This window comes from Pleurodeles waltl, chromosome 1_1 (assembly GCF_031143425.1).
Source record: "Pleurodeles waltl isolate 20211129_DDA chromosome 1_1, aPleWal1.hap1.20221129, whole genome shotgun sequence".
Classification (NCBI taxonomy): domain Eukaryota; kingdom Metazoa; phylum Chordata; class Amphibia; order Caudata; family Salamandridae; genus Pleurodeles; species Pleurodeles waltl.
This window is the reverse complement of record NC_090436.1, coordinates 110,305,504-110,318,802: the sequence shown is the minus strand read 5'-3', so window position 1 is coordinate 110,318,802 and position 13,299 is coordinate 110,305,504. Positions and strand designations below refer to the sequence as shown.

The 13,299-nt window shown below is 47.7% G+C and overlaps 1 protein-coding gene across 1 annotated transcript in view; it reads right to left on the bottom strand.

Annotated features, from left to right (window-relative positions):
• PIK3C3 (phosphatidylinositol 3-kinase catalytic subunit type 3) overlaps positions 1-13,299 on the bottom strand; it is a 699,052-nt gene that overhangs the window by 465,941 nt on the left and 219,812 nt on the right. The window contains exon 7 of the mRNA XM_069218786.1: positions 634-705. Within this exon, the coding sequence (XP_069074887.1) occupies positions 634-705 (72 nt within the window). The remainder of the gene's footprint in view (positions 1-633; positions 706-13,299) is intronic.

The window sequence follows — 13,299 nt, the reverse complement described above, 5'->3', positions numbered from 1 at the left end:
ATGCAGAATACCATAATCAGACTAATATTGTGTAATGTATGGAGATGAGAAATCTCATGTTACTAGTGCGATATTGTGTAATCAATGTGATCTTCACCTGAAATGTAATGACTGTAAAGCAATCCAAGTACTTCTATTCTATAATCCATAAAGGGAACAATAATAAGAGTAATTGTCTCCTTTATGCCCCTCTACGTTAAGGCAATGTACAGTAATCAAAGCAAATTCCTTGTGTTAGCTAATAATGATCAAAATAAGCAACCTGCATCATGTTATGTTATGTGACTGCTGTTCTATAGCGCACAATAAGGCCCTGGTATGGTCAACATCTGATGATGCATTTTAACTATAGTATCTGCTCAGTGTATATGAAGGTAGCGTGTAGGATTTTGCTGCTGGGGTTTACTGACTGCGCATCTCCTATGTTGGTAAACGTGGGCATTACTAGGTTGATGTAAGTTGAAATACTCTGGTTACTTTATGATCTGTAGTTTAAAATCTTGCATCTTAAACACAGAGAAAGCATGCCGAGTGAAACAGTGTGTTAGAAGTTCAAGAAAGCCTGGTAATGCATGTTTAGAAGCCTCACTTGCACGAGACTGCTTTACCATGTCAAGAGCTAAAAGTACTCACCATACACATCTGGGGATCTGGAACCTTGACAATTTCAGAGCTCGTTAAGATTGTAGATGACTCATCACCATCCTACAATTAAAGCAATGCCATAGTTTATATACTAAACAAATGTCATCTTCAACGTACAATGAGCATTATTTGAATAAATGCATGATTGTGCCATGACACCGAGACAAAGATATCTGGTGTGGAGGTCCCAGGGCAATCAGAAATTACTCGGCCACAGCTGTGTCAAATGGGTCCTTCACGGCTTCTACATCTACACTCTGGACCTTTAAACTAGGAACCAAGTACTACTTTTAGCACTTGACTCATGGAAGCGAGGTAGTGCTGCAGTTCAAGGTTGACTTAGGGAGGAACTTTAGTGTAGAAATTCAGAACGCAGAAATGTATACAATAATACAATATATAAATCAATGCTCGGTGCTTTTCTTTATAAAGGGACAGTACTTAAATGCAGACCCAAATGAATTCTACATACAAAATTATAAATATGTATAAGATTTCAAGTGAAATTACAAATTGAAAAGTCTCCTAATGACTCCTCAGGATAACCAGGGTGCAGATTAAGTACTTTACAAAGGTAACAAATGGACAACTAACCATGCAAATCTAGTGTGTGCCGTACTTTGCGCTGAGCCATGTGATAAGTTGTTCACCACAGGCCCTAGCCTTTAAAACCATCAGCAAATCTAAACAGGCCTTTTGCAAGACATACGGCTGTTCACCAAACAATGGTTAGACCGCCTGGCTTTGTCAGAGCATTCACAATTGAAAAGAAAAGACTTATTGCCTTTGACATCACACATCACAATTAACATACAAACTTACCAGCATATTTGAATCTAAAGCAAATATCAACACAACTGTAAGGTCTCTACCAAAAAAGACTAAGTAGAATTCCAGCAGCCCCAAACAGTGTAGGACATTAATCTAAAATCATCTTGTGGAGGCATTATGCACACACCTTGCTAAATCAGGACCTTAGTATTGTGTGTTTATAGTTTAGTTTAGTTTATAGATTTGTAGAGCGCATGGCTACCCGGGGGCATCCCAGCGCTATAGGCTGCATAGCAACCTCATAAGATGCATGCCACTGCCCTGTGATGCGGCAGTGCTGAAATCCTTTCACTTCTTCCTTTTTGGCCTCCGACGGGCATGTACAGTTTTCTGTTTTCTTCTTGGGCACACAAGCACAGACTATCTCGCCCTCCCGCAGAGCACGGGGACCTCGCAGCAAGGTCCTTCCAGCCGCGAGGCTGATAAAGGTCGCCTGCAGCCGGGCACTCTCCTCCAAAGTGTCAAAGGGCAACGTCAGCTCTCTTTGGTTTACCCAAGCCTTTATCCTCTGCAGACTGGGAAGCAGGAAAGTGATTAGCTGTGTTGGAGTCCTAGACGATGCACTCTCTTAGGTGCTGAGGCCAATGTGCTACCCGGGAATAGGGGCAACTTCCTTCTTTTAGCCCCCACTTCTGAAAGGATAACATTTAGGAAGAGAGTGGGCTTGCACATTGGTTCACCAAAGGTACCCACTCAAAAGAAAGTGAACGGTTGTGCTCAGGGTTTCATCGACACTGATTGCTCTCAAACCCATGGCTCTCATTACACTTCGTAACGAGCTGTAAACAAGTGGCAGATTCAAATGATCATCATCCTGTTCACCCTCAACAGTTTCTAAAAGAGTTTTCTGTAATCATCTTCTGGTGGTGGGCTCCAACTACCAGGAAAAACAGCTTGGGACCTCCCGGCCCACAGATGTTCAAGGATTCTCCCTACAGCCCATCATTCTCTGGCACCATTGATTCCTTCCCATGGCAAACAGCAACTTGCTTGCATTGGCTTTAGGTTTGCCTCCTGGTGATCATTCAACGAGAGGTCTTCCTTATTAGCATCTCACAAGTCCTTCATGGCAGCCCAATCCCTTTGCCTGCACTCATCAGCCACCTAGACCTTTCAACTCTTGTAGGTGTCTGTGTGTCTAGCAAGAGCCTGTAGAACTTTAGTACATGCTGGAATCCACATATGTCCAACAGACCTCATATTTGGGATCCAAATTATGATTTTATTTTTAAAGCGCTTACTACCGCTGATTAGGCGTCAAAGCGCTTTTCAGCAAGTAGCACGCTACTCAAGAACCCAAAAGGATTCGTTTAGGGAAATAAGAGTTAATTTTAGTGGTAGACATGCGAGTTTGTTAGTTGGATTAAATAGGTTAATGGGAGAATAGAAGGGGAAAGACTTTAGAAAGTGTTATCTGGGAGATCATAGTAGTAAAATGAGGTTTGCTATGAGTAAAAAAAAGAGAGTTGGGGGAGGGAAAAGTCAGTAGAAAGGGATTAGGGAGATCATAGTAGTAAAATGTTGTTTGGGATTAGTCAAAGGAGGGAGCCATGAGGGAAGAACATAGAAAGGATTGTTTGGGAGATCACAGTAGTAAACTGAGATTTGGGGTGAGCCAGAAGGGATAGATGAAGGAAGAATCTAGAAAGGGGTATTTTGGAGATCATGGTGGTAGAATGACGTTTGGGATGAGTCACAGATTGGAGGCAGAGGATATATATAGAGAGAGGTATAGAATGAGAGAGTAGTTCATTGGAGAGAGTGAAAGTTATTATTTTTTCCTCTTTTCTACAGTCAGAGTAAAGTAATAAATAGATACATGGCCGCATAGAAAAGATATACATGTATAAGGAAGATAATATATTGACATTTATAGCTGTATTTTATAAGCTCTGACTTTCAAATGTTGCTGTACTTTAAGTTAATTTATTTGTGTATTTTTTATAACTCATTTAAAAAAAAAAATGTTTTCAATATTTTAATAATGAAGCGCTTGTAAATAAAAAAAAAGTTATGATAATATTTACATATTAGATAAAATAGAGATCCATAGGCATCTAATCAGACAAGACAATTTATATAAAAACTATGTAATGGCCAATAAACAGCTAAAGCATAAAACAATATATATATATATATATGTATATATATATATATATATCTATAGATATATCTATAGATATAAATATATTTAACCGTAAGTAATATATACATTTGTTAAGCAGACCTAAAGAATGTCTATATGTTTTAAAAACCATAGTCGTCGTACATATTTGTGCAAAGAAATACACATTTCTAGATGTATACTTTTTTTTCAAATTGCTTTATTGGCATTTAGTGTAGAATCACAACAGACTTTATAGGATACATTAATCAACAGTCAGTATGTTCATGGTAGGAGCGGATAGACATCCCCCAACATTCCAAACTCAGCAGTATATTGGTTGCAGGTCATATGAGATCAATATGAGAGGGATTGAGACTTATAGTGAGAGAAATGAGTAGGATGTCGATCTTGAGCAACATAAAACAACCTGTCCTGCAAAAAAAAAAATAGCCAGTGCATAGAACACAGAATAAAACAGTGTGAAACAAAGCACAACAGTAATTTATAAAACCTGCTGGCTGGCACTGCTCTTTGCATCCACTCAGTAGTGCATCTACAAGAGCAGTAGGAGGATACTACACAACGAACGAGTTACTTACCTTCGGTAACGACTTTTCTGGTGGATACATTAGCTACCTGTGGATTCCTCACCTAATGAATACTACCATGGTGCCAGCATTCGACAGAAATCTTCTTCCTAGTCTCTGCACGTCGACGAGGACGTCACTCTAGCCCACGTGACGCCGTCTGACGTCATACAGGCAATAAGAGGTCCTCGACGACGTGACGACGTCAGTACCAACATTTTTTACGTGCATGAGAACAACAACCCAATGCAATGAAAGAGCAAGGCAACATCCCATAACACTGTAAAATACACAACATTGCAATAAAATGGCTGTAAATTTAATATAACTTTTTTTTTTTTTTTTTAAACCAACAAATATATGCAAATCATGTATATACACAAAGATATATACATATATATATACATATAAATATACACAAGTATCCATATATACAACATCTATTGCAACCTTGAATACCAAGAGGACCGCACTCAAGGATTACTTGGTAAGACCAGAAAGGCAACGGGGAGGCGGGTGGGACCGTGAGGAATCCACAGGTAGCTAATGTATCCACCAGAAAAGTCGTTACCGAAGGTAAGTAACTCGTTCTTCTGATGGATACAACTACCTGTGGATTCCTCACCTAATGAATAGAGTCCCAAAGCAGTACCACTCCCGGTGGAGGGTGCCTGTATGGTCAAACCAAGAAATCCTGCAGCACTGACCGTGCAAAATGGCCGTCCCTTCTGACCTCAGAGTCCAAACAGTAATGTTTCGCAAAAGTGTGAAGGGACGACCAAGTTGCGGCCTTGCAGATGTCGACCACAGGAACACCTCTGGCCAAGGCCGTAGTGGCCGACTTAGCTCTGGTGGAATGAGCTCTAATGCCATCAGGAGGATCCTTCTTTGCCAAAGAGTAACAGATTTTAATGCAAAGAACAACCCACCTGGAGAGTGTTCTCTTGTGGACTGCCTTTCCTCTCCTCTTGCCCACGTATCCGATGAACAGCTGATCCTCCAGCCTGAAATCCTTCGTTCTATCAATGAAGAAGCTGAACGCCCTCTTTGGGTCCAATCGATGTAGTCTCTCTTCCTCCTTTGAAGGATGAGGCGGAGGATAGAACGTGGACAAAGTAATTGTCTGGGCCAAATGGAAGGGTGAAACAACCTTCGGGAGGAAAGCAGCCTTGGTCCTCAACACCACCTTATCCCCATAAAAAGTTGTATAAGGGGGTTTTACCGATAAGGCCTGCAACTCACTCACTCTCCTTGAAGATGTTATAGCCACCAGGAAGACTGTTTTAATAACCAAATACCTTAATGGGCAAGAATGCATAGGCTCAAAAGGGGACCCCATAAGGAAAGTGAGGACCAAGGACAAATCCCATTGAGGCATCACGAATGGTTTTGGAGGATATTTATTTAGAAGACCTTTCAAGAATCTGAGAACAATAGGGGATTTAAATAACGATGGTTGATCTGGAAGACAAATGAAGGCTGACAGGGCAGACAAATAACCTTTAATGGTAGCCACTGCACAACCTTTCTGCGCTAGAGACAGAGCAAAAGACAAAACATCTGACAGATGAGCATGTAAGGGATCAATCTGTCTCTCTCCACACCAGATAACAAATTTAGACCACCTATTAGCGTAGATAGATTTAGTGGAGTGTCGCCTGGCCGCTAATATAACATCCACTACATCAGGCGGGAGAGAGAAGGAACTCAGGTTGCCCCGTTCAATCTCCAGGCATGTAGGTGTAGACTCTGGAGGTTGGGGTGTAAAACCTGCCCCTGCGACTGCGAGAGGAGGTCTGCCCTGAGAGGGAGACAGAGCGGAGGGCACAGCGAGAGTTGGAGAAGGTCGGAGTACCACACCCTCCTTGGCCAATCCGGAGCTATTAAGATGACTTGGGCCCGGTCTTGGCGAATCTTCCTCAACACTCGAGGAATCAAGGGTATGGGGGGAAAAGCGTAAAGCAACTGGTCGCACCAGGTTATCAGAAACGCGTCCCCCAATGCTCCCTGCACCAGATACTGGAGGCTGCAGAATAACGGACAATGCGCGTTCTCCCGAGTGGCAAACAGATCTATCCGAGGAAACCCCCACATCTGGAAGATTAAACGGACTTGATCTGGATGGAGACGCCACTCGTGGTCGGCCGAGAATTAGCGACAGACTGTCCGCACGAACATTCAAGACCCCGGCCAGATGATTTGCTACCAAGCAAATCTGATGGTCCTTTGCCCAGGACCATAGTCGAAGAGCTTCTCTGCAGAGAAGGTACGACCCTACTCCTCCCTGTTTGTTTATGTACCACATCGTGGTAGTATTGTCCGTCAGGACCTGTACCGACTGACCACGAAGGGAAGGGAGGAAGGCCTTGAGAGCCAGACGTACAGCCCGTAACTCTAACAGATTGATATGAAACCTCTGTTCCTCTGGAGACCAAAGTCCTTTGATCTCCAGATCCCCCAGATGAGCTCCCCACCCTAGGGTGGAAGCATCCGTTATGACCGTGGCCACTGGTGGCGACTGCGCGAACGGCTTTCCTTGTGAAAGATTGTTGCTCGCAATCCACCACTTCAAGTCCACAGCAGCATCTCTGGAGATCTTGACCGCACCTTCTAGATCTCCCTTGTGTTGAGACCACTGCCTTCGGAGGCACCACTGAAGAGCCCTCATGTGCCAGCGAGCATGCGTGACCAACAGTATGCAGGAGGCACAGACCGAGCAGACGAAGGACCTTGAGGACTGGAACTACCGCTCCATTTCGAAACATTGGAACCAATTCCTGAATATCTTGAACCCGCTGAGGCGGAGGAAAGGCTCAATTCAATGTTGTATCCAGTACTGCCCCTATGAATAGGAGGCGCTGAGAGGGCTCCAGGTGAGATTTGGGCACGTTCACCGAAAAGCCCAGGTCGAACAACAACTGGGTTGTTGACTGCAGATGATACGACACAAGCTCCGGGGACTTGGCTTTGATCAACCAGTCGTCCAAGTAAGGGAATACTGCTATCCCCTTCCTTCTGAGCTCTGCCGCAACCACTGACATCACCTTCGTGAAGACTCGAGGTGCTGAAGTAAGACCAAACGGGAGGACCGCAAACTGATAGTGCTGCGACCCTACCACAAACCGGAGATACTTCCTGTGCGACTTGAGTATCGGGATATGAAAATAAGCATCCTGCAAGTCGACAGACACCATCCAATCTTCTTTGTTCAACGCCAAAAGCACCTGTGCTAAGGTCAGCATCTTGAACTTTTCCTGATTGAGGAACCAATTCAAGATCCTCAGATCCAGGATCGGTCTCAACCGACCATCTTTCTTGGGAATCAGGAAGTACCTTGAGTAACAACCTTGACCCCTTTCCTGCTCTGGAACCAACTCCACTGCGCCCTTTGAAAGGAGGACTTGAACCTCCTGTTCTAGCAACAGGAGGTGTTCTTCTGAACAATAAGATGGGTGGGGCGGGAGGGGGGGCGGAAACTCCCGAAAGGGAAGGGTGTAGCCTTTCTCCACAATACTGATAACCCAAGTGTCCGTTGTAATAGTCTCCCACTTGTGGAGAAAATGCCGTAATCTTCCCCCTACAGGAGAGGAGTGAGTGGGAAATGGTGGAAGCCTAAGGCTGCTTTCCCTGCTGCACCCCTCCAGAGGACGAGGAAGAGGCAGAGTGCTGTTGAGAGGCTCCTCTGGTGCGGGCCCTACCTCTCCCTCTAAATGATCTATAGGGGTGAGAAGAGGCGGCTTGCAGGAACCTCCCCCGAAAGGAAGAGGAGGAAGAGCCACGCCCAAATCCACGAAACCTCCTGAAAAATCTGGAAGAGGCAGAGGAAGAAGGAGCTTGCAGCCCTAACGATTTGGCTGTGGCCCTGCTCTCTTTAAATCGCTCCAAGGCCGAATCTGCCTTTGCTCCAAACAGTTTGTCCCCATCAAACGGGAGGTCTAATAGGGTCGACTGTACATCCGCAGAAAACCCTGAATTACGGAGCCAGGCCTGTCTCCTTGCCACCACAGCCGTGCCCATCGCCCTAGCCACCGAGTCGGTCGTGTCCAGTCCAGACTGGATAATCTGGGTTGCGGCAGCCTGGGCGACTGAGACAAAATCCAAGAGTCCCTGGGGAAGCTCCGTAAAAGAAGATGAAATATCATCCATAAGAGCATGGACATATCTCCCCAGAATGCAAGTTGCGTTGGTGGCCTTCAACGCCAAACTGCAAGAAGAAAATATTTTCTTGGATTGCGCATCCAGTTTTTTGGAGTCCCTGTTTCCTGGCACCGTCTGGAAGGATCCAGGCGCTGATTTTGAAGAACAGGAGGCTTGTACCACCAAGCTCTCCGGCGTAGGGTGTCTTGAAAGAAAGCCAGGGTCAGATGGTGCAGTCCGATATCTCCTGGCCACAGCCCTATGAACTTCCGAGGAAGATACAGGCTTCTTCCACACCTACAACACCGGATCAAGCAAAGCCTCATTAAACGGCAAGAGAGGCTCCGCTGCAGCAGAGGCCGGATGCAGCACCTCCGTTAATAAATTCTGCTTCGCCTCTGCCACCGGCAAAGGCAGGCCCAGAAAATTAGCCGCCTTCCTCACCACCACGTGAAAGGAAGCAGCCTCCTCCGTATACTCCCCTGGAGATGAAAGGTCCCACTCAGGGGAAGTATCCAGCCCACTGGCCGTATCCAGACCATGCAGTCCATCACCCGAGTCCTCAACCTCTCCTTCCTCCAGGACTCGCTGGTACTCCTGCTCTTCCAACAGACGGAGAGCACGCCTCCTTGAATGTAGTCTCTGCTCAATGAGCGGAGTCGACATGGCCTCTGCCGAAGTCGAAGATCGGTGCCGATCTCCAGAAGCATCCGACGCCGCATCCGGCGCCGCAGACAGCTTCGGCGCCGATGAAGGAACAGGACAAAGGGATCTTGGAGCCGATGGACCCACCGGAGTCACAGGACGAAATCCCGACGTCGACGGGATGGAAACATCCGGAGCCAATCCCTCTGAAGCCACCGGAGCGGCCACCGGAGCGGCCACCGGCGCCGACACCGGCGCTGAGCCCACATTCCCAAAAGGGAGAAAGAGCATAAAGGGTGCCGGCCGAAGAGGCGCAGGATCACCCAATGAAAAGGCAAAAGGCCCCGAAGGACCAGCCGGAGCACCTCCTGGAGCCATCTGCTGAAAGATGGTATACATCGCATTCAGAAATGCGGTACTATCGGCTCCAGGGGCTGGAAAAGCTGGATACTGGGGTGCCTGGATCGAAGGCGACCCCGACGCCGGAGACATCACAAGAGGCTGCATCACCTCAACCACAGACGCTTGTCCAGGCGAAGTCGGTGACGCCGGAGAGGGCAACGGCGTCGATGGATGCGGCGTGACCGTGGGACTGACCTCCCAAGTCCTCTGACGTCGAGCCGAAGGCGACCTCGAACGAGTCTCCTTGCTTGAATGACGCCGTGAATCTCTACGGCGCCGGGAGTCTCGATGACGCCGATGAGACCTTGGCGAGGAAGACTTCTTGTGATGTTTTTCCTTTCTCTTCGACTTCGCCAGGAATAATTTAGCCTCACGTTCCTTGAGGGCCTTCGGATTCATGTGCTGACATGAATCGCAAGTCACAACGTCGTGATCGGAGCTCAAGCACCAGAGACAGTCGGAGTGAGGATCTGTAACGGACATCTTGCCCCCACACTCTCGACAGGGCTTGAAACCCGACTTTCTCTGAGACATTGTTACCGCAGAGAAGAACTACGCAGCAGAAAACACACTGTAACCACTAAAGTAACAGTAGCTCCCTCGAAGATAACCGTTTCGAATGCACGGAAAAAAGGGAACTGACGTCGGCACGTCGTCGAGGACCTCTTATTGCCTGTATGACGTCAGACGGCGTCGCGTGGGCTAGAGTGACGTCCTCGTCGACGTGCAGAGACTAGGAAGAAGATTTCCGTTGAATGCTGGCACCATGGGAGTATTCATTAGGTGAGGAATCCACAGGTAGTTGTATCCATCAGAAATAAGGATTATGGGTTAGTGATGGCGCTAAGAGTCACGGGGGGAGAGAGGCAGGAGGGGGAACGGGACAAGCCCCTGTGTAAGCCACCCCAAAGAGCGCATGATCCCTTGATAGTCAGATGTATAAGTGAGTGGGATACCCAAGAGTATAAGCAGGCTAATCACCCGATTTGCTGATGGAGATACTGTGACATTCAGGCCATGTAGCAGCTTAAGAACATAAATGTCCCACATTGTAACTGCTCCACCTCCTCCTCGTAGTCTACGATCATGTGTCATGGCGTCCGCTTCAGCCAGAGCCCATTTGTCAGTCATCCAAAGCCAACACTCAATCGTAGGCAGCATAGGGGCCTTATGCCATCGCTATTAAACACTGAAAGAGGGCCAATGCCAGGTCAACTAGCTTCAGGTAGTATTTACTATGTTTAGATCGTTGTGTGATCCCCCAAGAGACAAAGACAAGCATAGCGCTCAGCAGCAGCGAGGTGAGTAAAGGGCCTCTGCCCGACCCCTGCACTGACCTAAAATGCCCAGGACCCCACCCAGGACCCTGCAGCGGAGCCTCAGCAGTGCCTCTCTCTGTCAGGACATGTTCTCAGGTGGCCAATACCTCCAGTCGGCAGGTGCCAGTCAAAAACAATACAGAGTGTAGTACTGAAGATGGGGCAGCAGCTCTCCTAGCTGCCTTCCCCTCCCTCACAGGTCTCCTCCAACAAAGCGTCCAGAGGCCTCCTCCCCCTGTTGGCATATCCTCAGGTGGGCCGCCTCCTCGCAAGGGCAGTATTCGGCAGGTCACCTAGCAACGCTCACAACAGCGCTACCGTGCTCTTCTGCTGCAGGGCCTAGGCTGGGTGTCCATCACCACGGATGCAGGGCCCAGCTTAGTGGTTGCTCCCCGACCTCAAATGTTTGCTCCCTGACCTCAGAAAACATAGTGCTAGGGTCCCCAGAGCTGCTCCTGAAAGGGCACCAATTGATTGCAGGCCGGAAGTATGCAACAAGGGAAACTGCCCTGGAAAGCAGTATCCATAGGCCGCAAATTATATCCCAACTAAGCCCTTGTCTCTAGGGTCTGAAATGGCGACAGCGCCCTTCCAATGCGGCCTGCCTCCCAGGAGTCCGCTCCTGGCACACAGGGGGTCGAAGAGGAGTCCCGCGGTTTTCAGTAGTACTGTGACAGCATCCCAGGGGAAGATCACGCTGATGAGGTAGGATTTCATTCAGGATAAAGTCAGTGCTGGCGGGAGTGCTAGGTAAAGGCGTCAAGTCAGTCATCTTGCCTAGCCACTCTATGTCACCCAATTTACTCAATATCTGGTGCCTGGGGCACCCTGGGTAGGCGGAGTATTCTTACTATGTACCGGACATCAGGTTCACACTCGCTTAGATTACCTCTTTAATAGTACAAACTGTTGGCCCCTCATATGTGGTTCTGAGTACCTAGATAGGACCCTCTCAGATCACAATCCGCTTGGGTCATGTTCCAATGTGGGGGCTGAAGACTCCTATCCTGACATGGTGACTTCAGATGGAAGCCTTGCACGACACTGTTTACAGGGATACAGTAGCCACACACATTTCCAGGTATTTTGAGGAGAACGCAGGTTCAGTGGCCTCCTACCGGTTGGAATAGGACGCTATTAAGGTGGTCATGAGGGGAGACTGTATCACCATAACTTGGGGAGTTACGTCGTCTCTCACCCATAGTGTGTTGGCATTGGAGACATGCCAGCGGACCTCAGAGCTTGAGGTGGTGACACTGCCGGAGGTGCGTCCTCGACTGGTGACTTATGTCGCCAATAACAGGAGGCAGTGGCACAACTTTGTGATCTTGTTTATAAGTCCTTCCTGGACTGCCAGCTTTCAGATGGTGATAAACTGTGGCACACTTTGGATTGCCTACTGCAATCAGAGACCCTAGGAACCCGATGGGCGTCATCTGTAATAATTTCGGCCGCGTGAGAAGCACTCAAGTAGATAACAACGAGGCATTTACTCAGTATTATGAGCAGCTGTATTCCTCTCCCCAGGAACCCTCCTCCGTGCATATGCAGGATTACTTGCGAGCGATGACACTTCCCCGATTGACCCTTCTGCAGCTGTTGGACTTGGAAAAGCCTCTCCAGATTGAGGAGATCAACCTAGCAATTTGCCAGATGGTGAGGGGCAAGGCCACGGGCACAGACGGATTCCCGTGGAGTTTTATGCAGCTTTTTAGAACCAAGCTTGCCCCTTGTCTGCTAGAGGTATACAGAGAGGGACATCACCAAGGCATTTTACCAAGTTTGTTGCCATAGACCCTTATAGTGGTGCTCCCAAAACCGGGTAGAGATACCCCTTGAAGTGAGTTCCTATCGTCCGTTGTCAATGTTCAACATTAACTACCAAATGTTAGCTAAAGTCCTTGTGAACAGGTTGTTCCCCTGTCCATCCAGACCAATGTGGGTTTGTGCCTCACAGGGCGACGCACTTTAACATTCAGTGCCTGTGCCACATTTTGGGTGCGATTTCCAGGGGGGTGTGACCTTCCCGGTGCAGTCTCCCTTGATTTCGAAAAGCGTTTGATACGCTGAGTTAGTCCTACTTGCTACAGGTGCTGGAGATATTTGGGATAGGTCCTTATTTTTTGGGTTGGATCAAGCTTTTATTTACCGTCCCACAGGCACGGGTCCACACCGACAGCCAGATCTCACACTCCTCCTTCATAAGTAGAGGAACCAGTCTTCTGCCGACCTCATGGTGGATATCAAAGGATCCCGAGATCAGACACTGGCCAGAATTGACTCTGTGGTGATCGAGATGGGCCTACTACGTGCAGATTAAGGAAATTATCAGCGAGAGTCACTTGAGGCGGAGGGGCAGGCCACGGAACCCCAACAGGACGTAAACACTATAAAAAAAAAAAGACAATCACTGCCCTACAGTCCCTTGTGGCCACCCTGGAAGACAGCGTAGAGGATGGAGAAGGCCGTTCCAGACAGAACAATATCCGCTTTGTCTGATTTCCTGAAAGAGCTGGGGCCAATCAACTGAACAGTTTCTGAAGGACTGGATAACAATGATACTCCAACCCAGAAGACTCTCCAAATTCTTCACCGTTGAGCGCACACATCATGCACTGGTGCCGCC